The sequence below is a fragment of the Notolabrus celidotus genome, chromosome 7 (genome assembly GCF_009762535.1).
Source record: "Notolabrus celidotus isolate fNotCel1 chromosome 7, fNotCel1.pri, whole genome shotgun sequence".
NCBI classification, from domain to species: Eukaryota; Metazoa; Chordata; class Actinopteri; order Labriformes; family Labridae; genus Notolabrus; species Notolabrus celidotus.
In genome coordinates, this window is record NC_048278.1 from 1,744,352 (window position 1) to 1,771,176 (window position 26,825).

The 26,825-nt window shown below is 40.0% G+C and overlaps 2 protein-coding genes across 2 annotated transcripts; one reads left to right on the forward strand and one right to left on the reverse strand.

Moving 5' to 3' along the window:
• Positions 1-5: 5 nt before the first annotated feature.
• xpa (xeroderma pigmentosum, complementation group A) lies at positions 6-24,245 on the reverse strand. The gene is made up of 5 exons (XM_034688905.1): positions 23,833-24,245; positions 4,925-5,030; positions 1,612-1,777; positions 1,213-1,330; positions 6-1,122 (listed from the first exon to the last, which is right to left on the reverse strand). The coding sequence occupies exons 1-5, from the start codon at positions 24,176-24,178 to the stop codon at positions 968-970; spliced, it is 891 nt and encodes a 296-aa protein (XP_034544796.1). The 5' UTR covers positions 24,179-24,245; the 3' UTR covers positions 6-967.
• LOC117816569 (sodium-coupled monocarboxylate transporter 1-like) lies at positions 10,801-22,612 on the forward strand. Its single transcript, XM_034688901.1, has 17 exons — positions 10,801-11,031; positions 12,717-12,836; positions 12,937-13,002; positions 13,117-13,168; positions 13,275-13,342; positions 13,980-14,018; positions 14,381-14,496; positions 14,710-14,850; positions 16,036-16,165; positions 16,250-16,338; positions 16,940-17,049; positions 17,151-17,218; positions 17,327-17,413; positions 17,875-18,083; positions 21,850-21,953; positions 22,028-22,116; positions 22,201-22,612. The coding sequence occupies exons 1-17, from the start codon at positions 10,801-10,803 to the stop codon at positions 22,306-22,308; spliced, it is 1,827 nt and encodes a 608-aa protein (XP_034544792.1). The 3' UTR covers positions 22,309-22,612.
• Positions 24,246-26,825: the final 2,580 nt, after the last annotated feature.

A 26,825-nucleotide genomic window follows, 5' to 3' on the forward strand; every position in this document is an offset into this window, starting at 1 on the left:
AAGCATTTTCTTGTTCCCTAAATTTCTCTTCAAATCAGAGAATCCAGAAATGTTTAATGAACACTTTAAATGTTTGAGTTCATATTCAGACACTTTATGGACAAACATCTGACCATGACACCAACAGGGACTGTAATGACATAATCAAACACACTGATGCAGAGTTGGTCCCCCTTTTTGCAGCTCTAACAGCATCCACTCTTCTTGAAGGCTTTCCACAGATGTTGGAGTGTGAATCCTAGTCCACTCATTCTGCAGAGCATTTATGATATCAGGCACTGATGTTGGACAAGAAGTCCTGGCTCGCAGTTCATCCTAAAGGCGCTCGATGGGGTTGAGGTCAGGTCTCTGTCATGTCTTTATAGTCCGTACTTTGAGCACTGGGGCTCGGTCATGTTGGAATAAAAAAGGGCTTTTCCCTGAAATGTTGCCACAAAGTTGGAAGCATGGCACCGTCCAAAATGTGTTGAAGTGTTAAGATCACTCTTCACTGGAGATAAGGGGCCGGAATGAAACACCTGAATTTAATAATTAACAGGTGACTCAACATCTGGCAGGTAAACATCTTGATTCAGTCTTGCATCCAAAAACATGAAATCCTAATTTTCTAAATGACCCTACTTTCTGAGAGCAGCAGAGTTTATTGATCATTACACAAGTTTCACTTTGACGTTTCAATACTGTTCCTTTTGATTGCCCATTGAGAGGGCTGATATGTGAAAACAGGAAGTGTTGTTATATTCAGTTGACCAGAAAGGCAGTCTGAGGAGTTAATGCTAAAAATAATTAGACTTAGGTTGAGGTCTATAACAGCTGTTTGATCCCAGAGGAGTGTTTTGGCCCCGTGTGTGAACAGGTAGAGTGTTTATTCAAAATAAATAACAGTAGAAAAACTGCAGATAGGAAGGTGTGGTTCCAGCGACGTCTGCTCCTCGCAGACTGAACCTTTAACAGATTCAGAGTGAGTCTACATCTTCTCGTAGGTGAGTTCATGTCCGCAGGTGGTGCAGGTTTTCTTGTAGAGATCCTCCTCGGGGTCCACCACCTCTTCTGGTCCGTACTGGTGCTGGTGAACGCTGGTGTCTTTGGTCCACATGCTGCTCCTCACCGCCCTGCGCAGCTCTGAAACACAGAGAAATGGAACACGAGGTCTGATTGAGCCACATGATGATGATGAAACTGAGCTTTTTGTTTTCCAAACAGGAAACTCACCTTTCACCTTCTTGTTGAAGCGTTTTTGTTTCTGCACCTCTTTATTGTCCTCCCTCGTCTCTTTGGCTTCCTCCAGAGCCTCCTCTGAACCCCACACCTCCATACATCTCTTCTCCACCTGTGTGTACAAATAAACATGCTCAGATTATTTCCTGGATGGCTGTTTTGTCCATAAATGCTAGACAATTGTAAAATTTCCCAGATCATCAACACTTAGTCACAGCAACAGTCCAACACTCTTTGTACTTAAAATATGTGATTTGCAAATCTGCTGAGAAGCAGGCAGTCTCTCCCTCATTAAGTGAGGCACACCAGACAGTGGGCACTGTGTGATCTCTCTCTCTCTCTCTCTCTCTCTCTCTCTCAACAAACACACCGCCCCGGTCCTTCACACTCTACCTGTACTTTGAGGTAGAGCTTCATGTCCCCCCAGCGTGGGTTGTGAGGGTTCTTCTTTAGGATGAACCTGAGTGCCGGCTCTCTCTTGTCCAGGTCACAGTCCTTCAGCAGGTACTGCTGCTTGGCCTCTGTTCTGGAGATCAGCTTATGTTTCTCCTCGTTGTCTCTGATGGAAAAGAAGGCGACCGACGTCAATACATCAGACTGGTTTTCAACAAGTGACTGTCGAAATAAATAAATAATCCTCATGATCTGAGGAGAAATATTTGCTCTTACAGTGTTTTTATTTTATTTATGTTTTATTATTTATTTTTTTAACTATTTTTAAAAGTTCTTTTATGTGTTTTATTATGATTCTTTTATTATGATTCTATATTATTTTCTGACAGTGTTTTATGTTCTGTGTGTTTGAACTTATTTTACCTCACTGTGTAGCACTTTGCTAAACTAAATTGTTTTTTTTTAATGTGCTGTATAAATAAAGAGGATTGGATTGGAAAGAGTAAACTCCTCTATGAGCACTCTGTATCTGCAGAGCTGCTTTAATGAAATACGTACATGTTTCTTAGATTGAAATGGATTTTGGAAATACTATATTTATCTATTTGGAATCACATTCCTGCTCTAACTCTGTGCAGGTTCCTTAAGCCAGAGGTTCTCAAACTTTTTGGAGCCAGTGACCCCTTACAGGTGAGAACATTTTACAAAGACCCCCTCATAATTATAACATAGATTAAGCACATGCTTACTACAATTTGCACTTATAGATGCCCTCGGAACTATTTGTATTGTAAAACGTATCAATCTAAATACTTCAGACCTGTTCCATAGTGATAAACACAAAACACTTCAATTTGAATCATGTAAATACCACTGGTATACTTTAAAACAGAGGGTCATTTCATTCCTTGTGGACTCAACATGACAGCATTTATACTTTTCAAGTAATTGATCTTAAAAGCTTTCAGAAAATGAACAGTAGCAAGACTGGCATATCCCTTGCATATCCTAACAATGGTTTATATGCTGTTTAATGACACAGCACAATTTTATAATTAATTAGAAATGTATTCTAATTATTTCACGGACCCCGACGCTATGGTTCGCGGACCCCCAGGGGTCCCAGGGGTCCAAGGACCCCACTTTGAGAACCAGTAACAACTTTTTGACATGACCCTTTAGGGCAGGGGTCGGCAACTAAGTTTGGCCTGGGGCCAAATTTTTTTCTAACCAACTCATTGGTGGGCTAAAATTACATCTTCATCAGGCAATACTTTTCAGGACTGTCTCTTGAACTTTTTTTCTCATCTACAGGCGTATATCTTGTACAAAAATTTTATTTAATAAAGTTAATTATTTAAAATCAATGAATTTGCTGTTATTACTGTTTTGGCTCCACTCTGTGTCTGTGCCTGATTAAACAGACAGTAATAAAGCTGCTGTCTTTGATCACTTAATCATGCACTGTCTTTTCAGAGTTAATGGTTAAATAATTACCATTTTAATAATAAACATTTCAGCTGGAGCTTATTGATTTTCAAACAAGCTCCCTGGTCAGCGATGCGCTCAGTGCGCAATCCGTGGAGGATTTTTGGATTGCATGCTCAGAGGAGTACAGGTGGATTAAGAGACTCGCCTTTTATGTGCTCACAATGTTTCCCTCTACCTATACTTGTGAGTCGAGCTTTTCTTCAATGAATGCCATCAAGGTTTCAATTTCAGGTGCGCAGCTGCATATGTCCCAATTTCCCACCACAAGCCTGTGCGTGTCCAAAGTCAAGCAGAACTTGCTGCTTTCATTAATTTGATCTTTGCGCCAAGCTGGCTATTTGTTTTATTTCAAAGAAGCAGATTTTGAACTTTGTTGCAGTGGCAAACAGAGAGCAAGTTTCCTTTTTTCCTCCTTTTTCTAAGAATGCACATTGACTAATGTCCTGTCACAAGCTGGTGTGCGTAAAAATTCAAGCAGAACTTGCTGCTTTTGTTTAATTTCATTTTATTTATTTGATCTTTGAGCCAAGCTTGTTATTTTGTAATTCAATGAAAGGGATTGTGCATTTTGTCAGTTGCAGTGTCACACAGAGAGCGAGTTTTCTTTTTTCCTCCTTTTTCTCAGAGCGCGCATGAGCCAATAAAGTTTAAGTCAGTGTGCATCCGAAGTCAAGCAGATGCTACTTTAATAAATGTTCTGAAATTTGTGTGGAATTGTCGTTTTTGTGATATCAAATATAATTTTTTTCAACTCAGTTTTTAATCAAATGGATCATAGTCATCTGGAGGGCCAGGTATTATTGGGGGCGGGCCAAATTTCGCCAGTTGCCGACCACTGCTTTAGGAGCCATAAGTTATTTGAAAGGTATATAGTATCTATTTTTGAAGTATATGGTAGGTTAATTGTTTATTATTGTTGTTTACTTTGCTACTGTGACACTTGAATTTCCCCATTGTGGGACGAGTAAAGGACTATCTTATCTTATCTTATCTTATCTTTATGATATGGTTTACAGTGTGGTCACATTGATTAGGTAAATAACGGGTCATATGGTTAGAGGCCGGGATATTCTATTCATCTAATCTTTTGATTGGGTTAGGAGAGAGGGTGAGCAGGGTTACCATATTTTTTGTTGACTGAGTTAATCATATTTTTACATTCATTAAAAGTTTCAGTGTTGCTTCAGCACGTCAGGCAGCACTAGGTCCAACCTCAGCCTCTAATAAGCTTTTTATTCTGTGAAGTCTCTACCGGACAAAATCCAGATTACATGCGCACAAAATGCACATGAATTTTAAAAAACAAGAGTAGGACCAACCAACATGGAATCACTGAGTAATTTTGGTCTAAGGGGGTGGCAAAAAAGCACAACAATACAAAAAAAAAAAGAACAGACCTCTTGTGCTTCACAACAAATGAATACAAATCTAAAATGATGATCAGATTTAAAAATCTGACTGAAGGGTAAGTATAAAGACTGTGTGTTATTGTTATTACTGCAAAGGGGTCAGTGGTGGTTAGAATAAGGAGTTTTTAATGACACCTGTAACGCTCATAGTGCAGAATATAAACACATTTTTCCTATAGATCCATCATATAAATGTTAGACTGGCTCAAAAGTTCCAAAAACCCCACCCTCGTGATTTTTTCCATCAAAGGTTTCTCTAATCATAATCCAGTTTCAAGATGAATCTCCTGTGTCAGGTGAATCAGACCAGATTTCTTCCTAACAACTTGTTACAGTGTTTAGAGAATAAATAATACATGTTTCTGTTTTATATTAAATATAGGAAACAATGGATCAGTGAATGAACACCTTACCTGCACTTATCGCAGACACTCAGGTCGAAGCTGTTGCTGAGGTACGAGTCCATGAAGGGTTTTTCACATTCATCACAAACCAAGTAGTCAGGTTTGATCACAGGAGCTGCAGACAAAAGTCACACACACATTTAATTATCCGCATCATCCGCACACACACACACACACACACACGCACACACACGTTCTTCTCGTCATATAAAATCAGGACATAGAAGAGGAGTTGCTATTCTCATCTCTAGCAGGCTAAATTTTGAAAAAGTACATGAAATGGGAGATAAAGAGGGTAGGTACATTTTAGTAAGAGGGAATATAGATGGTAAAACTGTTACTCTTTTGAACATATACGCATGCCCGGGAAGTGAGGTTGGCTTTTTTCAGAAAATCACAAATATTATAGTAGCAGAAACAGAGGGCCCTTTAATATGTGGAGGAGACTTAAATGTACAATCTGAGAAAAAGTCTCTGTACAAGAAGGTAAATACAATCTTTGAAGATGTAGGTCTAATAGATACATGTATATGGAGACATTTGTTTCCGAACAGAAGAGACTATACACACTACTCTGCCCCACACTCCCTATAGACAAGACTGCATACTACTATATTTAGTTATTTAGCATGAGATCAAATTAGTGAGATGTTGTATGTTTATTCTGTTTCAGTGCCAATGTAGCTAGCCATGGTGGACAAAGAACACAGCTTCATGACTTCAGTCAAAGTATAGATACTCCTGGTCAAATATTTCTCCAATACAAGTGAAAGTTGCTCTGTTAAATTATTACTTAAGTTAAAGTGAAGAAGTACTTGCTCTTAAAAATATTTAAGTATTTAAAGCACTGTAAAAATCTCAAAATGTTGTATTTTCACAATACATAAATGCAGTCAAGAATACGTTCGGTTTATTTAGAAAACATTACTTGAAATCACTAAAAACTATGAATAAAAACAGACACTAAGTTACTCCAAGCACAGACACCTTAGTTTGAAATGTTCATCTGGAATGAAACAAACGTTACATAGCTCAACACGCTCTCTCAGGTTGGACTGTGAATGTTTGTATGTTTGGGCAGAAACAGGGAGAACATTTCAAACCATACGTATCATTCTTCATTTCAAAAACCTCTAACACGGGCTGCAGATATGGACATGGTGCTCAGGTGGAGAATTATAACTATCATTACCACCTCTACATGAACTGTCTGATCTGAGTGATGCTCTGTGTTTGCTCCACGTTCAACCATGGAGACACACGATATACAGGTACGACTAAACCACTGAGACAAACAGAACTACACAAACACAGTTCACTGTGTTAGGATCAGATTTCAGAAAAGAGAAGGAAACTCATGAGCTGACTTCAAAGCTAAAGTAGTGAGTAACTCGAGCACTGATAGAAATGTAGAGGAGTCAAAAGTACAGTAATTATCTTCTGAATGTAGAGGAGTAAAAGTAACAAGTTCCCCAAAAAACAATACTCAAGTAAAGTACAGATACTCAAAAAATATACTTTAGTACAGTACTGAAGTGAATTTACTTTGTTACTGTCCACCACTGGTAGCAAGAGATTCAATATGAGCTAGGCTATGGTTTTGACAGATGGAGCCCTCTGACTATTGAACATGTGCTTCCCTTATATACAGAGGGTCTCCCCCAATGCACTCCTCCCCATATTTCCTGTCTTTGCCTATCTAATAAAGACAAAAATGCCCTCCAGAAATATCAGAAAACAAATATTTAAAATCAAAATTTACAGTGAAGCATTTGAGTCACATATAAAGCGGTCCCTTTTTAATTTTTAAATGTTTCCTCCTTGATTGAATACATTTGAACTTTCCCTCCAGGCAAAATGGTTGGGCTTATTACACTGCATGACTTCAGAAGCTCTACTAGCACACCTTGTTCTTTATCTGTATGCTGTTAACTGTCAAAATGCCCCGCTGCCAAAAAACAGTTAGTGTGTTTGTGTGTTTAAAAGGGACATCACAGGAATTTTTATGTGGAGTCAGCAGGCGGGGAGACGGAATTGTTCAGCTGACGACGAAATAAAACGTATCATCTGTCCTGTCACGGTCTAACACTACATTACATTAAGAGCCTGTTGACTCTAGATATTTCTATCAGCCGGCCTCCCTTTTTGAAGTTTAAATATTTTCAGGTCTCTCCTGGCTGATAACTGGTACTCTGTCGTACCTATACTTCAGTCCTATTGGAACAATCACAGCCATCAGTGTGGGGCTATTAGTCAGCCTGTTGACAGGTAAATAACATTTATCTATTTCATTTTATCTTTCATTTGAAAGGAACATACAAAAATACTAAACATTTCTGTAAATATGCCAGAGTTTGCCAAAAGGCTAGTTTCCATCCGAAGTGTCTTTTGCCAGATGTTAAAAATAGGCTCCCCGGATTCATGAGCTGATTATGTTCCTAAAGTTAGAGAAAATTAGGTACTCCTTACGCAGGTCAGTTGAGAAATACAACAAGACTTGGTCACTATTTCTTACACATGTCCAAAGCCTAATGCTACCTGAAGGGGTGTGGCTATTTCTGTATGAATACAGAAAACTAAAAAAACTGGTGAAACTAAACCTCTCCACAGACGCATGGCCCAACACAGAAGAGTCCAGTTGCCTTACGGATCAAGCTTTGGATTGTTAAGATTAGTGTTAATGAAAGAAAAATCTATTAGTGTGTTCACATTCATTAAAATACCAAAATCATTTTACTCCATGACTTTTCATTCAATGTCATGTGTCAGTTGCTTGTCGTTCTCATACAGATAGTATGGTCAGTTGGTGTAACCGATAAATGTCAATTGGTGTAACCAATGTAACCAATAAAAATCTGATATTGCGCAAAAAAGTGACTGTGAATATGATTTTAGCTCTCTACTACACTGTAAAAATTAAATTTTAAATAATTTTAAACCAACTGACCCAAGAATAGAGAGAAAACATTAATGTCTAAGACATACCAACTTGCTCAGTGCAACAAAACCCATATTATCTAAGTTTAGTAATAAAATATTTTAAATATACTTTGAGATGATATTTCATAACAAATCACTTATTTGTACCAGTACACTTGTACACTTCTATGAGGGTGAATTATTTCATATTTGTCATACTTTTGTGGTTACACCATTTGACATTTTATTGGGACTGTGATTCTTTAATTGGTTAAAAATGGTAGAAATGTCATATAAAAAACTATGACACCAACAGAAATGCAAACTATACATTCAAACAAACATCTAAGAAGTTGTTTTAACAAGTTTAAAGCATATTTTTGATTTGGACATCATACCAACCCTTATTTGTCACTGGCCCATTCATATAGCTGTGTATTGCATCATTAACAGTGAGAGATTGCGTTCTATAACATTTTATTCATCTTTTTGTGATATTGTGTTGACACTGCAAAAGTTTGTGTGTAGCGACCTCTTCTTCCAATTCAATCCATTTGGTATTATTGGTTTATATTTTGACATGTATGTTCCATAGACTGTATAAATAATGGACGTAGTATCCGTGACGTCACCCATCTGATCCTGAGCGCTGTTTTGAAGCCAATCGACGACGGCAGCCATATTGAAATTTGCGGAACTCAACCAAACTTAGTGTGACGTAAAGAGGCGGAGTTTGAGCCTCCTAGCCAACAGCTATGTGTTCCTGTCCGGGAGTCAAGTCAGTCATGTCCTTATTTGGGCAAAAATTGGTAATCCTCATAAATTCACCCCCGTACAGTGTGTGCTGATAGAGAAACTAGCTACTTGGTAGGGGTGCAACAATACGTGTGTCTGTATCGAACCGTTCGATACAGTAGTCACAGTTCAGTATGCCCTATGAACCAAACAATACGCAATTTTATATTTATTTGATCAACTTCTGACGAGGCGCTCTGTGCTGAAAGTTCTGTGCACTCCTCCCACATTCATTCAGTCTAAGCTGGTCACGTTTGTTTTAACTGTGCTTCATAGGTTGGTCTTAAATGCTGAGAAAACTAGATTCATGCTCTTTTCCAGGTCCAAACATATTAATCTGAGTAAATTCATCATCAATTCCAATGCAGGCACCGAAATAGAAAGGGTGAAGATTTACAAATATCTCGGCATCTGGATAGACGAGAAAGTAACTTTTAAAAGTCATATTTTAAATTTGTCAAGTAGACTTCGACAAAAGATCGGCTTTTTTTACAGAAACAAGTCCTGTTTTCCTCTCCACTGCAGGAAAACTCTGATAGAGGCAACATTTTTATCAGTCCTCGATTACGGTGACATATTGTACAGGCATGCTTCAGCCTCTACATTAAAGCCACTTGATGCTGTATTTCACTCTGCCCTACGTTTTATTACTGGTGATAGTTACAGCACTCATCGTTGTATACTTTACCAAAAGGTGGGATGGTCTTCTCTGGCAGAAAGACGTGATTTGCATTTTTACCTGTTTATTTATAAAGCACTTATTGGAATGCTACCGTCATATTTATCTTCGATGCTAGTTTGGTCTTCTGGGGCAAAACATACCAGATCAACTGGTTGGCTCACTCTCCAGGTTCCCAGAGTTAATTCTGAGCTGGGAAAATCTGCCTTTTGCGTATTTGCACCATCTGCATGGAACTCCCTGCAAAGCACTTTAAAAATAAATGCACTGGTTTCTTTTAATCATTTTAAATCATTAGTTTTAAAATGTTTAACCTCTGATTGTACCTGTTTTCACTAACTTTGTGTAACATTATTTTTTCAATGGTTGTAACATTACTTTTAACTGTCGTCTGTTTTTAATTGATCATCATTCTTTTAGGGTTATATCTTTTATTTGCTTGTCATGCATTTTAATGTTTCTTTTATATACTCGTCGTCATTGTAAATGAGGGCTTGCCCTCAATGATTTTCGAGTTTAAATAAAGAGAAAAAATATATAAAATATAAATATAAATATATGGAAATCTATATTTCACCATACGATGGTCTGCTGGGTTCACATGTTCACGCATGTGTGTGTGAGCGCACACCCACACGAGAGGGAAGCACGAGTGTCCTCTTTGGTTGCAGAGCAGAGTTGTTCCGTGGTCCTGTAGTGATGCTAGACTGGGTGAAGTGGTTTTAAAGTTCGTATATAGATTACTTGTGGTCTTATGCTGCATGCTGTGTAAGACTTCAGCCTGATACCTGACAGTGTTTTCCCTGCCGTTATATCGGGGGCGTGCCAGGTCCTGCCCCCCCTTGGAAGTCAAAGCAGAAGTGATTTAAGGTTACCTCTCTCATAGATCAGATCTATACCTTGTTCTTTTATTTAACAGACTAAATATCCTCATGTTATTTATATTATGTACATGACGGGATCTCATAGCTAAAAGTGCTCATCAAGGATCCGCTTGAGGCTGGCTCCAGAAGTACCAGAAACCACATACACACCAATTCAAAGAAGACGATCTTTACAGCAGAAATAAACATGTTTACAGGCTGGTTCAAAAAACGAGTGTAGTCTGGATAGATCATTTCTTGATCAGCACACACTGTACAGGGGGTGAATTTTCTCTATGTTGTTAGGATAATAGTGACAATCAGAATAAAACTAAGACACTGTCAGCCAGCCAAATAACCTGCAACACTGATCTTCCTGCATAATGTCTGTAATGCTGAGACAGAAGTGTATAATTAACAGTGAACCTATCTGCATAGATCCAGACAGACAGTGTCTGACTGTTTATCTTCACAAGGTGTTTTATTGCACAGGTTGATTCACACCGCTTAACTACATTATGTTGTGCAATTCTCATGTCAGTAAAGCAGTCCCTTAAACTTTGAACTCTATTGTCTAGTTATAAGGTAACGTATCAGGTTTTCTAGTTTATTTTCCAGTTTTGATCAAAATGTCCGGGGACTTTCTTGTAGCTGGCTCTCTGGTGGTAGCGGATTATGTGGTGTTGGCTCTCATGCTGGTGGTGTCTGCGGCGGTTGGTTTCTACTATGCCTGGGTCAGCAGGAAGGGAGACTCCAGGGATTTCTTAACAGGAGGGCGAAGACTGACAGCCCTGCCTGTCTCCTTGTCTCTGACTGCCAACTTTATGTCATCCATCACTGTGCTGTCCAACCCAGCTGAGGTAAGGCTGACACAATACCCTGTGCAGGTTAAATTTAAATAAACACTGACATACTTTTATACTTAGTCATCTCCAAATTACACTTCAAAAACTCAAAATCTTACCAAGTGAAATTGTCTCAATTTTAGTCAAAATGTCTTCTCTCACTTGATTTAAGATCAATTTACTTTACAAGTAACATTTGAGCAAGATAGAGGGACTTTGAGTTTTAATTTAGAAGAAACAAGGTTTATTTTACATTTCAGACATTTTTCAAGCTGAGATCTTATTTGTAGAAGACGGATAATCTTGATTTAAGACAAACCCTTTACTTGATTTAAGTAAATGCATTTTATTTGAGAATCTATCAGAAAACAGCTCCATTGATAAAAGAAAGAAAGATAAGTTGTTTTTAAGGGTGGGTTTCAGTTTTCAGGCACTGTTTCTTCTAAATCAGATCAAAATATACATCCTCAAACTACATGCACACAATGAAACACCTCCTTTAGAGCATAGCTGACTTATCCTAAAGAAAAACATGACTGAATATTAGTATATCCAGCTCACTATGAGAAGACATTATATCTCAAAATGCTTAAATTAAACTTTGTCATCTTATTTCAAGTACAAGATGGTCTTAAACCTAGAGAAGTGCTGCTATAATACAACTCAAATGAAGGTGAATATATCTCAAATGAAGAAGTTGACATGAAGTGTATTAGTGCAAAAATCTTTTTTTGAGTGAAAATTTTAAGAAATCTTATCTTCCACTTGTCCTCTAACATTTTCTTTGCTCTTGACTGAGGTGTCTCTTTGTAAATAGTATCTAAATGCACTGTTTATAGCGCTTCCTCTAGTCTTCACACCAAATTCATACTGGTGGCAGAAGCTGCTCTGTAAAGAGCCCATCAGTTTTAACTAATCCCATTCACACACCCATGGCATAGTCTCCAGGGAAGTTTGAGGTTAAGTGTCTTGCCCAAAGACTCTTCAGCACTTTGGACAGCGGGACCTGGGATTGAACCCCCTGACCTTCTGATGAGAGACGACCAACTGTCCCACATAGTCACCAGCTACATCATGATTATAACTGCCATAAAATTAGACTCTTGTGAAAAAGCAAACAGAAAACATCCTACAACAATGAATACCTTTGACATTTCAGTTTTTAAAAAAGTACCTTTATGTAACTGTAGACTACTTCAACTTCATGAACATCCTGTTGGTCTTTTTAGTGTCGCCTAAGATTTTTGTCAACATCTCCTCTTTGCAAAGCACCAGAGAAAAAACCTCCTGGTGTGAGGCTCCCATCCACTGCATTGTTTTACCGTACTGTTGAAAATTATGTTAAACAATGTACTCTCCTTAAATATTTTAAATCACAACTATCTTTATGAGCAGCTGTCATACAAACACTAATACCCACACAACATTAAATACACTCAAATAGATGACTTTTGTATCATCATTGATAAACATTGTATTCTACTGTTTCATTTTAAGCTGTCATTAATATGCTAACTATAACCTGTAACCTGACACACAGCAGTATGACATCACCCTTCTGATAGTATAATTTGAGTCTATCATTCTAAATGTGACACCAGAGGAACTCACTGCCACTGATCCATGGGGACGATTGTAGTCTGATAGCTTTGTGTTGACAGCTTTTATAGAGTCTTACTGTTTCAAAACTCACTTTGCAGGTGTATCGCTTCGGAGCCAACCTCATTCTGTTTTCAGTCGCCTATGTAGTGTCAGTAATGGTAACATCTGAGACTTTCCTCCCAGTCTACTACAGACTCTCCATCGCCAGTGTTTATGAGGTGTGTGTGCTTTTGTTATCAGATACAGATAGTTAAGTTGTACTAGTACAAAAAACAAGTAGGAATTAACAATCATAAGTCTATTTTTTTCTTTACAAAGTACCTGGAGCTGCGTTTCAACAGAACAACACGTCTGATTGCAACTGTACTCTTCATTGTTCAGGCAGTGAGTAAAAAGAAAGTCAGAGGAATTTGTCATGGATTTTTTCATCCTGCGTGTAATCTAAATTCTTCATCTGAGGCTAATGTATATTCATTTTTCTGTCTTTCTTAATTACAGATCCTCTACAGCGGAATTGTCATTTATGGCCCAGCACTAGCTTTAAGCCAAGGTCTGTTGTTTTAGACCAACAGTGGTCTGATTCAGTGCTTGGTTTGATGCCATTAAGTGAGCACTGTGTGATCTCTCTCTCTCTCTCTCTCTCTCTCTCTCTGCAGTTACCAGTTTGAATCTGTGGGGTGGAATTATTTCAACAGGAGCTGTGTGTACTCTTTACTGCACAGTGGTTTGTAAATTTGTTAAATTATCACTTACTTTTTATAATTTATACTCAGAGTGTTTACACAAGGTTAGCATAGCCTCTGTTTCCATTAGCACAATAAGCCTGCATTCTTTCTCACTGCCAGCAGAGGGAGACTCCACTGTTTGTAGGGTATGATGGATGGATGGATGGATCAGGGCAGAAGGTTGACTGATGGATAGACGAATTAATGAATGAATAGATGGATGGAAGGAAGGCTAGATGAATAGATGGATGGAAGGTGAGAAAGCTGAATGGATAGCTGGATTAACAGAATGATGGAGGTTGGTTTGATGGATGGGAGAATGGATGGTTGGAATAATGGATGGGTGGATAGATCAATGGACAGAAGGACGACTGGATAAAAAGATGAATGGATAGATGGATGGATGCAGCGATGGATAGAGATATTGGTGGATAGATCAAAGGGAAGAAAGTTGACGGATGGATGGATGGATGGAAATTGATGTGCACTGTAGGCACAAGTAAACAAAGTATTTGTAGGAAGTGAAGCCTTATTTTTAATGCAGGGAGAGGGCTTGCAATGTGTGTTTTATACAGCATGTAGACCTACTAAATGTCTGAATTTAAACAGAGATGTTGTCTTTGTTGTCTGTTACAGGGTGGACTGAAGGCGGTGGTGTGGACTGATGTGTTTCAGGTAAACTTCTTGATAAAACAATATGAAAACATGACATTGGTATGTTGTAACATGACATCATTTTCAAATTCCATTAAGTAAGCCAGATCCCTGTAGCCCCATATTGAGGATTGTGTGAACGTGTTTTACATCAGAATCATTGTAAAGCAGTGTGCAGCAAGGGAAGCACCATTGGAGATGTAAAATTGGGTACAGTGATGACATGTAAGCACATTTCTGTCCAAATCCCAATCCTTTTTGGGTAATTCAAGTTTTTGTGGGATGCTTTACAAATAATCCATGTATCATTGTTTGAAATTGCTAAATAGAGTGAAACGGGTTGAAGTGGATACCAAACCACAGTTGCCTTTTAAATCCTCTAGGTGGGAATAATGCTTGCAGGCTACCTTGCTGTGATCATCAAGACTGTGCTTTTACAAGGCGGAGTATCCACCATCATTTCAGACTCAAAACAGGGAGGGAGACTCAACTTTTTGGAGTAAGTCTGTAAAAGAGAGAAATATTAAGTTACCATATTTTGTCCAATGCCTAAAAGAGAATGGATATATTTTCGATTCTAAAATTAAACAACAGTTTTAAGGATTGGGTATGTTTTGGAACTTGCAAGGTAATACTTGTCTGACTGTTAAACCAAGGCTATTAACTTCCCTTTTACTGTATTGGTAACCTTGCTCTTATTGTGTTTCTCCAGCTTTGATCCGGATCCCCTGAGGAGACACACGTTTTGGACAATAACCATTGGAGGAACTGTTAGCTGGATTGTTGTTTATGGGACTAACCAGGCACAGATTCAGAGATACGTCGCCTGCAAAAGCATAACTCATGCTAGATTGTGAGTCACATTTTTATAATTTATTCTAACACAGGAACCAACATTTCAAGAGGGATCATGCTTTACAAAGTTTTTTTGTTTGTTTGTAAATATAATAATAATAATAATTCATAGGATTTATATAGCGCTTTTCTTAATACTCAAAGTCTCTTTACATAAGATAAAAGTAAAAATAATAAAACAGGTAAATAAAACAGGTAAATAAAACAGGTGGGAGATTATTTTAAATGGCTGAGCTAAAGTTCAATGTTTTAAACAGACAATCAGAGTTTGTCAAATTTGAAATGTTGTCTTTTGTGTGTGGTTTAGTTATTCCTTATCTTTAATCTTTTTCCATAACAAGGAAAAGACACATTGTAGAAGAAAACAAATGGTAGAATCTTAAACTGAATGAAGAAAATATCATTTTGTAATAAATATTAATCTGAAGTAGTATGTAAAAATGTATATCCACATTTAGTTAAATTCTACTTAAACAACAGATGATAAAGGGGTGGGAGGGTGTTTTAGAATGTCATGGTAACGAGACCTCGTTAAGGGGCTATAAATAGCAGGTGGTCATGCCAAATAGAATCCCAACAAGGTGAGACAAGACCCTGACGCCAAGCAGAGGGGTGCTGTCCACCCTGAAAGTGTCATAGAGATAGCGATAGAGATAAACAAAAACTTCCTTATAAAGAAGTCCAACAAGATCCAGAAGCGTAATCCGTTCAAGAAGCACGAGAAAACACAGGGGGAAAGATGCAAACAAGACTCAATGAACTGACAAAAGGAGAGGGGAAATAGAGAGACTAAATACTCACAGGGTAATTAACACAGGTGTGACACAAGACACAGGTGAAACTAATTAGAAGTAATCAACCAGGAGGGAAGCACACAAGGGAAGGAAGTATAACTATAAGGTTTTATACGAAATAGGATCATGTCATCGACATAAAAGATTATCTTTGCTCCCCTCATTAACACATCGCAGTCTGTAATCATGTTGATTCATGTTGCTTAATCTGCATTTGCCTTAACCTCCGAGGGTCTGTACTTGTTTTGTTTTTTTGAATACAAGAAAATGTATCAATTGTAATACATTTAAGTGCTTTTTAGAAGCCAGATTTGCAAGAGCCACATCAGGTGTTATAGTTTTTGTCATCCTGTGAATGTTTTTGTCATGCATCTATCCCTTCTTTTCAGAGCTCTGTTCATCAACCAGTTAGGTCTTTCCATCTTTTTGGCGTCCTCAGTGTTTGCAGGACTGTGCCTCTTCTCGGTCTTTAAGAACTGTGACCCATGGACTGCTGGACTTGTCTCTACCCCTGATCAGGTATGACTGAGAGATGACTATTTGTCTTTATACGTCCAACTAAAAACTCTGGAACACGTTAATCCCTACCTTCCGTCTCTACAGCTGATTCCATATTTGGTGATGGGCACCTTGACAAATTACCCTGGCCTTCCTGGACTTTTCCTTGCTGCAGTGTACAGCGGCGCTCTAAGGTTTTCAGTCAACTTTAAAGTTGTTTTTGCTCCTCAGATCTAAATCACACAATGATCCTTTTGTTGCACCCAGCTGTTTTAACTAGGTGTACAAGTTTGAAATTTATGCTTACCATCAATTTCTGTGATTTGTTGTATTTATGATATTTATAATACAACAAATCAATAATATCTGATGAGACCAGCATCTCATATCAGCTGAGAGAATGTCCACCTCTACCATTACTGTTAAAAAAATGGAGGAAGAGTTACATTCATATTTGTGATTTCTTTCTTTCTTACTTCCTTTCTTTCTTTTTTCCTCCTTTCTTCATTTATTCCTCCTTTTCTTTTTTTCTTTCCTTTTTTCATTTATTCTTTTCATTCTTATTTCTTCATATATTCCTTCCTTTTTTCTGTCTCTTCTTTTTTCTTCCTTCTTTCTTATTTCATTTATCAATTTCTTTCCTCTTTCTTCATATATTCCTTCCTTTTTTTTTATGTCTTTCTTCATTTATTCCTCCTTTTCTTTCTTTCTTTCTTTCTTTCTTTCTTTCTTTCTTTCTTTCTTTCTTTCTTTCTTTCTTTCTTTCTTTCTTTCTTTCTTTCTTCTATGTTCCAGCACAGTATCTTCTTCCATCAATGCCCTAGCGACAGTGACACTTGAGGACCTCATCAAGCCGCACACTACATTGTCCGAGAAACACCTGCTCTGGATCTCCAAAGGACTGAGTGAGTGAATTGTCCTTGTTTACACTGTCAGTTGAATATCATCTCAGAATTCAAAGACTGAAACCTAACAAACTAAACTTTCTGATGTGATGTGGCTGCAGGTTTATTTTATGGAGCTCTGTGCGTTTCCCTTGCTGGAGTGGCTTCTGTCTTGGGAGGAATGGTGCAGGTACAGGTTAATACACAAGCATTGCAGTTCTGTTAAATGAAAACAATAACTTCTTGGTACTTAGAGAGCCTTTGTGTTCCTTAATACACTGTGTTTCTCCTTGAACAGGCATCTACCACTATCCTTGGTGTCACTTTAGGTCCCTTACTTGGTGTCTTCTCCTTAGGAATCCTGTTCCCATTTGTCAATTCCAAAGTAAGGACGTCCTTTTATATGACTTTTTATCTTTTAGTTTTGTTCCTTTCACTTGATAAAAATGTATCCTGCAAATATTAAATAACTATTGTTGTCTGTTTCTTAATTTCATGGGCAGGGGCAATCAATGATATTAAAATCTCAAGTTTTAGAGAAACAAAGTTTTCATGAGCTTCGAGGTACAGAAGTGCTGTCTGGTTGCCGCTTAATGCATTTCAAATGTACTTGATTTTGTCTCTATTATCTCATGACATAATGAGCAACCATCAATTGTCAAGTCTGATAAAAAACAAGGTCACATTTCCAATCACACAATAGTCATGCACAGCTGTGTCGGAGTGTTGATCTTTTTGAAAGTATTGGGATTGAGGTTTACTTTCCACCCTGTTTTTAATCCAGGATTTCTGCATTATCCTTTAAATTGTTGGATTAATCTGATCACTTGGGTTTGATTTCTACAGGGAGGTTTGTCAGGTCTGTTGTCAGGCTTGGTTGCGTCCTTGTGTGTAGTTGTTGGATCTTTGATCTATCCGCCCCCTCCCTCCATGACTCGACCTCTGCCGTTGTCCACAGAGGGTTGTAATTTAACCGCTTCAGAAGGCTTTAACTGGACCTCCACTGCTGTGCCGACAGAACCAAGCTTCACCACTACACCAAACAGTGATAACGGGTAAGTGTGTAACCAACTGAAATGAACCGTTGAATTGAATAGGAATCATTAGAATTAAGGCTGATTTATACTTCTGCGTCTCCCCTACGCAGCAGGGGCTGACGCGGACATGAGCCCCACATACTTGTGCGTCGATGTGTCCGTGTCGCGCAGCAATTCTCCTCCGATATGCCTGAGGGCAGTGTGGTCTCTCTGATAGCCGGCCGCCTGCTTCCGGTCCCGCTACGATCTCTGTTTACTTTTCCACATCGATTCAGAGCGTGTTCTGTTAATCTACAGCTGATACATGTTGCTGTTTATCATACAGACATGATTACATGAAGAGTAGAGAGGAGGAGATGAAATACACGGCCGATGTGTGGCCGATGTCCGGGATCCCGGAAGTGCTGTGAATGCGGGAAAGACAAAGCCGTCGAGCGGACCAATCACAGAGCTTGCGGTCCGCGTCGGCTCTACGTGTAGTTACATTTTGGAGGAGGTGCACGTCAGCTACGTGCGTAGGCCTCTGCGTAGGTACGGGAGCTACGCGGACCTACGGCGTAGGCTACGCCGTCAATTCGACGCAGAAGTATAAATCAGCCTTTAGAACCAGAAATATTTTGGGAAGTTTGGGAAAGCACTGTGAGAGCAACAGAACACTAATCCTGGTTTCATATTGATGCAATGTTTAGCTTTAGCAATAAAGGGCAGGTTTGCTTTCAAGGACACAAATTATGATCTATGAATGAAAGCCCCATTGGACCTTGTGATGTTCAATTTGGTAATAAAATAATAATTAGGTTATTACATAAGTGTCTAAACCTTATCTCATAGCCTGTCATACTTAGTACCTTGAAGCTGCCTTGGAATTCATGGACGCAAGATGATAAATCTCCCCGAATCATAATATAAACTGGCTCAAGATCAAGGAGCCCAAATTGTATCCACTGCATCAACTCAAAGCAGCTAAGAGTATGGTCGGGTTAGGCTATCATAGAAACCCAAGCATGTTTCAAGAATGAGACTAATAAAATATGTATTGTATTAAAAGGAACCCGACTGTGGGGACTAATAGGCATAAATCTACTTTAATGTTTGTCTCATACTAGAATGCTTTGTTAAATAGACATGAAGAGTTGTTATTTCTTTAAAGAGTGAAATAACACATATTCTAACCTACAGGCGCAGCCGTTGTTTTACTAGCGCAATGCATGCTGGGTTGATGATGTGTAATGGTTGCGTCTTGCCGAGCCTCTGGTTTTCACCGTGTTTACTCGCTGGCTTTCAGGAGCGTGAAAACCATAATAATGCCACACTGTGCTGCACTTGGGTGTAATTTCCAGTCCAAGGGAAACAAGGGAACTGATAAAAGTCTACACAGCTTTCCATGAGACAAAAAGAGAAAAAAGCAGTGGGACATTGCTTGTGGACGTACACAACTTCTGAAGGACCCGCGGCTATGTTCTCGCCACTTCACTCCAGATGCATTTGATGCATTTAGCCGACCCACGCTGGTGAAAGAGCTCACAGGTGCTGCTAGTTAGTGACGGAGACTGAAGACAAATGCTGTGCCGTCAGTTTTCGTTCATAAACAGACAAAACGCCCACGGGAAAAGAGTGAAGTCCGCTCGAGGAAACGCCATATGCAGGAGACGCTGGATGTCCTCCTGCGGGGATGTCAACATCCCGCACCTGCATATGTAGCCTCTGATGGCGAACCATCGGGCATGATCACGACCACGACCATGACCACGATCACGGAGGAAGCTGACGACGAGTCCCCCGATCAGTCAACACAGCAGAGTGTAAGTGTACAGTGTTCTCCAAATAAGAGTGATGTTGAGGGGCACTGGTGGCCTAGCGGTCTAAGCGCCCCACATACAGAGGCTATAGTCCTCGTCGCAGGGGTTGCTGGTTCGATTCCCGGCCGGTCAACCATTTCCTGCATGTCATCCCCCACTCTCTGCTCCCCACATTTCCTGTCTCTCTTCAGCTGTCCTCTCAAATAAAGGCAAAAGGCCAAAAATATAACTTTAAAAAAAAAAGAGTGATGTTGATCAGACAGGAAAACACACATCTGATGCAGCGGTACAGTGGCCAGCTGATGCGCACCAACTTATTACTCAAGACCACGTGTCTGCCTCTAAATGTGAAAATGAGCTGAAGGAACAGTTTCAGGAGGACAGTCAGTCTCTGGATCTTTTCCCCTTAGATGATGACTTTTTCAGCGAGGGCAGTCAGACACTGTACAGACAGTCTGATCCCAAATATAACATAAGTTCATCAGAGCCTTCACAGAGCACCCAGGAATCACATGCTTCAGCTGACACGCATGAAGAAAACAGTCTGTTGCAACCAAATGACGTCACTACCCAAACATCATTGAGACGCAAAGAACAATGGCGATCTACGAGTGAAAAGATTTTTTCTAGTTTTATACAAACTAAGATACTTTGAGAGATTTTATTATCGTTTTTATATAGCTGATACAAACATTGATCAAATAGGAAAATATGTTTTGGGAGCCGGGGTTCCTTTTAAGGTGCGATAGACAAGAGAGTGGTCCCCCGTAACCACATACAAACCAAAGTTCTCCCTCAACTATAATAAAATACATCTTATCTGCTAAAGTCTGATGTCCTAGCAAGGTCACTCTTGGCTTTGCTTGGTATTTGGGTCTCTGGGATGGAGATCAGCTACTGTCAAAACAACAACTACAATCAGGCTTTCACAAAGATATGAAATCATCAGATCCTGGGCGCCAAAACAACACTGTCATAATGCAGATTAGTTCAAGGTTGGAATTCAAACTCCGTCAGGTCTGTCTATAAAAGGTATAAAAGGTCAAGAAAACAATGTGTACATTTTTTGTTAAGGATTGGAGTTGGGTTGATTATTTCTGATTCAATCCCAGGATTCAAAGTGACCAGAATTCCTCACTCAAATAGTTGAATTCTCTGAATTTTTGGGCATTGTAGAAATTTTAATTTGGCAAATATACGAGATGACACATCGTGATCCCTGACTGGTACCTTCCACGGAATTGTCATTTCTGTAACCTGTCCAAAGAGGTCCATTAAGTCTGACACTGTATACCAAAGCAAGACAGTTCTTTTAACTAGACCAGTGTGTTTTCTTTTCCTACGTTGACGTTACAACTACAAACTTACTGCAGTCTTCTTCAGAGGGATCACGTGATGTTGTTGTGACGTGTCTGTCAGCTGATTTATAGAGGACGACCACGCCCCCTGTTGTCTGACAGTCCTGCATCCCAAGTGTGCGACAACATGTAGGCCCCCCCATCCTGGTTCACTATCCTCTGAGCCCACTTCCTGATCTCTACAGCCTCCCTTATCCAACGCTTGTATCTGTTGCTCTTGGAGTGGATAACCTTGGCCTTTTCCCAGACCATGATTTTCTGTTTTTCAGAGGTCTGAAATGGCTGATTTGAGATTTTCTTGGTCTGCTTTTTGCTTTAAAAAAGCAGACCAAAGTAAAAAAAAAAGTAAAACACACTGGTCTAGTTAAAAGAACTGTCTTGCTATTTGTGTCAATTGTTACATTTCTAAAAGGTATTCACAAGACTACTTTAAAAGACAAGAACCAAATTAAGGTTTCTGAGCTGGAAAAGGAGTTGAAATATATTACACAACTATAATATTACCATCCTTGCATCATGAGCCCACTATGTAAAAAAAATCTCATTGCATTTTACATCACTGCCGAAATGTTGTAATATTCCTTTAAACAGTGACATGCATTATTTTCTATTCTCTTCCTCCACCAGTCATCCACCAGAAGAAGACTGGCACTCTCCCTCCTATCTTTACTACAGTCTCATTGGTACTGTAACAGCCATCATTGTGGGGCTGATCATCAGCCTGCTTACAGGTACAACAATACTCTATTGTCTATCTGTTCTGTGATCGAGTTCTGTTTTATTCTGACAGTGTTGTTCCTTTCAGGAGGCTGGAGGGAGAAGGTAGATTCAAGGCTCATGCTATTGAAAGAGGACACAATCACGTATCATCTCTTCAAGTGTTTCTTTGACAGAGTGAGTGCTGCAGCAGGAATACAGTGAGAACATCTTCAGACTGATAACACCTGCTGACTCTGCTCCCTACTCTTACCTCCACAGGTCATTAGAAGAAAAGCGGAGGTTTACCAAATGGAGGAATCTGAGAAGAACGTTGGAAACACAAACCCTGCTTTCAGTTATGTTGACGTTGACCTAAAAATTTTGTAACCACACGTAACAACAAATGCATACCATGTCTATTGTTTCCCTATTTCTCAGTGACACAACTGAACTAAGGTTTTAATTTGTGCTATTGCATTATTCGACCCTTTTATTTTCATGTATTTGTTTTTCCCAAGTATATTGCACTCCATGTATAAACCTTGTTTTGTACCTTTTATATACTCTTGGATTTGGTGTGTAATATGAATAGCGTTTTTATGTTATGAGGTAGGGTGGGGCACGCTTCCAATTGAACTATCGCCACACATCTTACCTTAAAAACAAATAAAATGTATGTATAGTTAACTACCAACCAGGATATACTTTTTTTTTTTGTTGTTGTTTTTTGTCTACAATATTCTCACAGTCCATCAAAAATATTGTTACAATATGGATTTTTCTGGAAAAACATACTTTGGAGAATGAGGCTAAGGCAAATACACCACGTCCTGTTGACCAATATAAACAAGACATTTTCAACAATACAGAATACTATACTATAAATGTCTGTTAATATGTAGGCTAACAAAAACAAATATTTCAAATGAAAAGTGACAATCACGCTGTCATAGTTTGACTTCCTTTGACAGCAGCTTGTCATTTTGTTTATCTAATATAACCTGCAGATTAACAAAAGTGTTCCTATACCATTTTATTAAAGAGTACATCTATCAAAGCTGGGGTTGGTAGTCTCGAAAAACTAGCATGAATTTGAATGTAGCATGTCTTCAGGACTCCGTCTAACCCCTCCCCTCCCTCCCCTCGGAGCTCCTCCAAAACGACGTAAATATGGACGTAGTATTCGTGACGTCACCCATCTGTTTCTGAAGAGCTGTTCTGAGGCCAAATCGTCGGCGGCAGCCATATTGCTTCTGTCGAGCCAGTGTGACGTAAAGAGGCGGAGTTTGAGCCTCCTAGCCAACAGCTACAGTGTTCCTGAAGGCAGCTGTGCCTCTCATTGGAGGACTAGTAATCTCAATATCTTTGAAATTGAGAAAATGAGCTATCCAGACTACACTCATCTTTTGAACCAGGCTGTAAACATGTTTATTTCTGCTGTAAAGATCGGCTTTTTCCCATTCATGTGTATGTGACTTCTGGTACTTCCGGAGCCAGCCTCAAGTGGATCCTCGATGAACTGCAGCTTTTAACACTTCTGCATTGGACTCATATGTTTAGACTGGAGGTTGCCGCTTGGGGGCTACTGAGCCCCGCTCACACACTCACACTAACTAGTTAACATGCCCTATATGGGCCAAAGCCAAAAATCAGCACAGCACCTTCAGAACAACTACTATATTATTTCAAAGGGTTTCCCTTCTGGGGACCTGCTCCTCAGTCCCCATACCACCAGAGGTCCCCATGACGTGACTGTGTAAACAGATCGTTGTCCCCATAACATGATAATTTTACCAATTCCACACACACACACACACACACACACACACACACAAACACACACACACACTCTCACTCTCTCTCTCTCTCTCACACACACACACACACACACACACACACATACACACGCACCTGGCTGATGCACAATCTTCCTCGTCCTCTGCTCTTCCTCTCCGCCCCCCTCCTCGTCGATGAAGAAGCCGGCTCCGGAGTCGATGGTTTTAGACACTTTGGCGGAGGTCGCCCCCTCCACGGCGGACAAAGGGCGGCTCGCCAGGCGGGCTTGCCGGAGCATCAACGCCCGCTGCCGGTTCCTCTCGATCTTAGCCCGCATCGCTGCAGACAGCTCGAGTTTGGGGCTCTCATGTGGGCCTGGACCAGCAGCATCCTGTCCCTCTGTCTCTGGGGGATCCATGCTGCTGTCTCTAACAACAGTCAACACATCAGGATGGGTACAGGGAGTCCAGGTTTGCTGCATTCAAAGCGCAGCGCTCGACTGTTGTTACAAAACTGACAGCTACATACTTCCGGTTGTCTTCTTCTTCTTCTCCTGAATCGTGTTTCTAGGCGGTTGGCATCCAGCTTGTAGGTGCATTACCGCCCCCATCTGCTCCGGAGTGCGGATCAGACAGTGAACTTACAAAACCAAACCAAAACCACACACACACACACACACACACACACACACACAAACACGCACGCACATTCGTACACTCCCTGTACACTTTTATCCCTCTTTCCCTATATCCAAATAACTACCCCCACCCCTCATCATCCTCCCTCTTCCCCTCACACCCTGTGAAAAATCCCAAACAAAACCCTGACCTGTGCTCTCTCATCCATACTCATTACCCCTTTCAATGTGAACTCCCCTACTCCCAATTCCCCAAGCTCCCTCCTCATCCTTTCTCTCTGTGTCTCAAACTGTACCTTAAAATAATGCGCTCTACAGACTCCTCCTCTTGACATCCCTCACATACACCCATCTCATGTTTCTCTATCATTTTCAGTGTTTGATTTAATGCACAATCATCTAACCTCAACCTAGTCAACACTATCTCCTCTCTCCTTTGTCCACTCCCTACCCTTGTTACTCTAACACTTCTCTGTATTTTGTGGAAATGCCTCCCTTTCCCCTCTCTGTCCCACCTTTCTTGCCACACCCTGTTGATCCTTCTCCAAACCTCACACTTGACCTCTGCTTTACTTATGTTTATTTGCATTTCAATGTCTCCTTTCTTCAATGCCCTTTAGGCCAGCTCGACCACTCTCTCATTCCCCCTCACCCCTACATGAGCTGGTACCCACAGAAATGTCACCTGTCCTCCCTGATTTATTATTCTTGTAACTGTCTGAGGGACTTCAAATAAAATATCCTGACGGCTGTTGGAACTGAAAGATTTCAGGCTCGCCAGGACAGAGGCTGAGTCTGAGCACACCAACACCACCCTTTGTTTTGTCACTTCCACCCACCTTAGAGCAACCAACACTGCCACCATCTCAACTGTGTAGACCCCTAACTTATCTGATGTTCTTCTGCTAATCCCAATCCCTTTTTCTGTCACCGCCACCCCAAATCCAGTCACTTCTGTTTCTGGTTTCTTTGCACCATCTGTGTACACTAGCGTGAAGTCCCTATATGTATTTCCAATGTATTCATTAAATGCACCTTTAAAATCTGTACCATTTCACTTCTTTTTGGCCTCTAACCAATGTCAATCTACTTCAGGGCCATCCGCATCAATGGAGCCACCTCTGGATACACCACCGAGGGGCTCACCTTACTTCCGGCTGTTTCTTCTTCTCTTGTTTTTAAACATTTGAGCGCGTTACTGCTCCCTACTGTCCGGAAGTACAGATATGAAGCACGTCTCCTAGTTTAACGGTAACAAGCTCCACCCTACAGCATAGCATCCTGAGGTCCGACCATAGACTGTATAAAATATGGACATAACGTGACCTCGATCTGTTTCTGAAGCGCTGTTTTGAGGCCGATCGGTGGTGGCAGCCATCCTGTTGCTGTTGAGCGATTGTGACGTAAAGAGGCGGGCTTTGAGCCTCCTGGCCAACAGCTACAGTGGTCCCACCTGTCAATCAGGTCAGCTGTGCCTCTCATTGGAAGACTCATAATCTCAATATCTTCGAAATTGCCGCGTTAGAAAAAAATTCACCCCCGTGTGTGAAGTGAGAGAAATGATCTATCCAGAGTACACTCGTCTTTTGAACCAGGCTGTAAACATGTTTATTTCTGCTGTAAAGATCGTCTTTTTGAATTGTTGTGCACGTGGTTTCTGGTACTTCTGGAGCCAGCCTCAAGCGGATCCTTGATGAACTGCAGTTTTTAGCACTTCTGCATTGGACTCATATTTTTAGACCGGAGTTCGCTGCTTGGTCAAAAATGCTAATTTATCAGCTCATGAATTAGCTGCAAGTGTAGGTCATTTTTTAGGCTGTGATAGAGAGGTATCGTTGTAGTAATTGAAAGGAAGTTGTCGTTGGGATGGGCATGTGGAGGTCTATGCAAAAGCTTGTGTAGTGACTTTACTGAGAGATTCCCACTACAGGGAAATTACTAAAATGATACCAAACTTCCCAACATTAACCCCAGAAGAGAAACTGTCAGTTCTCCTGGGGGAAGGGTCAGCAGCTCCTCTGGCTGCTAAATATGTGTCTGCCTGTCACAGCCTGAGGGACGCACCATCCCATGGTGTTTGATTTTGGGTGGAGGTTTTGTGAGCGCGCCTCATCGGGTGAGGACATTGAGATATGCTGTATAGGTGACACCATCGTTCATTACTGTATATAAAATATGTAATATATGGTTGATATGTATGTGATGAATATAATATGTAATGAATATGGTGTATGATATATGGTGAGTGTAGTGTGTGTGAATATATATAATGTACTGTATGAATTGATGTGCTTTGGCAATAACATCTCACTGTTCATGCCAATAAAGCAAATTTGAATTGAAAAAAAAATTTTTTTACTGTCCTTGGCCTTCCCTTTTCAGGCACTTTGGGAGGTGATGTGGTTGTTCCTTACATATATTCACATACCCAGAGTCATTCAATCGATGTCCAAACCAAATTTTCCATTTGGGTGATGTTCCCATTTATTAC

Excerpts from the sequence above, each read along its gene's own strand:
- LOC117816569 (XM_034688901.1), top strand. The coding sequence starts at position 10,801 with ATGTCCGGGGACTTTCTTGTAGCTGGCTCTCTGGTGGTAGCGGATTAT. Across the intron at positions 13,343-13,979 it reads GTACTCTTTACTGCACAGTG|GGTGGACTGAAGGCGGTGGT; the intron begins GTTTGTAAATTT and ends TGTCTGTTACAG. Across the intron at positions 14,497-14,709 it reads GGGAGACTCAACTTTTTGGA|CTTTGATCCGGATCCCCTGA; the intron begins GTAAGTCTGTAA and ends GTGTTTCTCCAG.
- xpa (XM_034688905.1), bottom strand. The coding sequence starts at position 24,178 with ATGCAGCAAACCTGGACTCCCTGTACCCATCCTGATGTGTTGACTGTT. Across the intron at positions 1,778-4,924 it reads AGTGTCTGCGATAAGTGCAG|AGACAACGAGGAGAAACATA; the intron begins GTAAGGTGTTCA and ends CTTTTCCATCAG. Across the intron at positions 1,123-1,212 it reads CTTCAACAAGAAGGTGAAAG|AGCTGCGCAGGGCGGTGAGG; the intron begins GTGAGTTTCCTG and ends TCTGTGTTTCAG.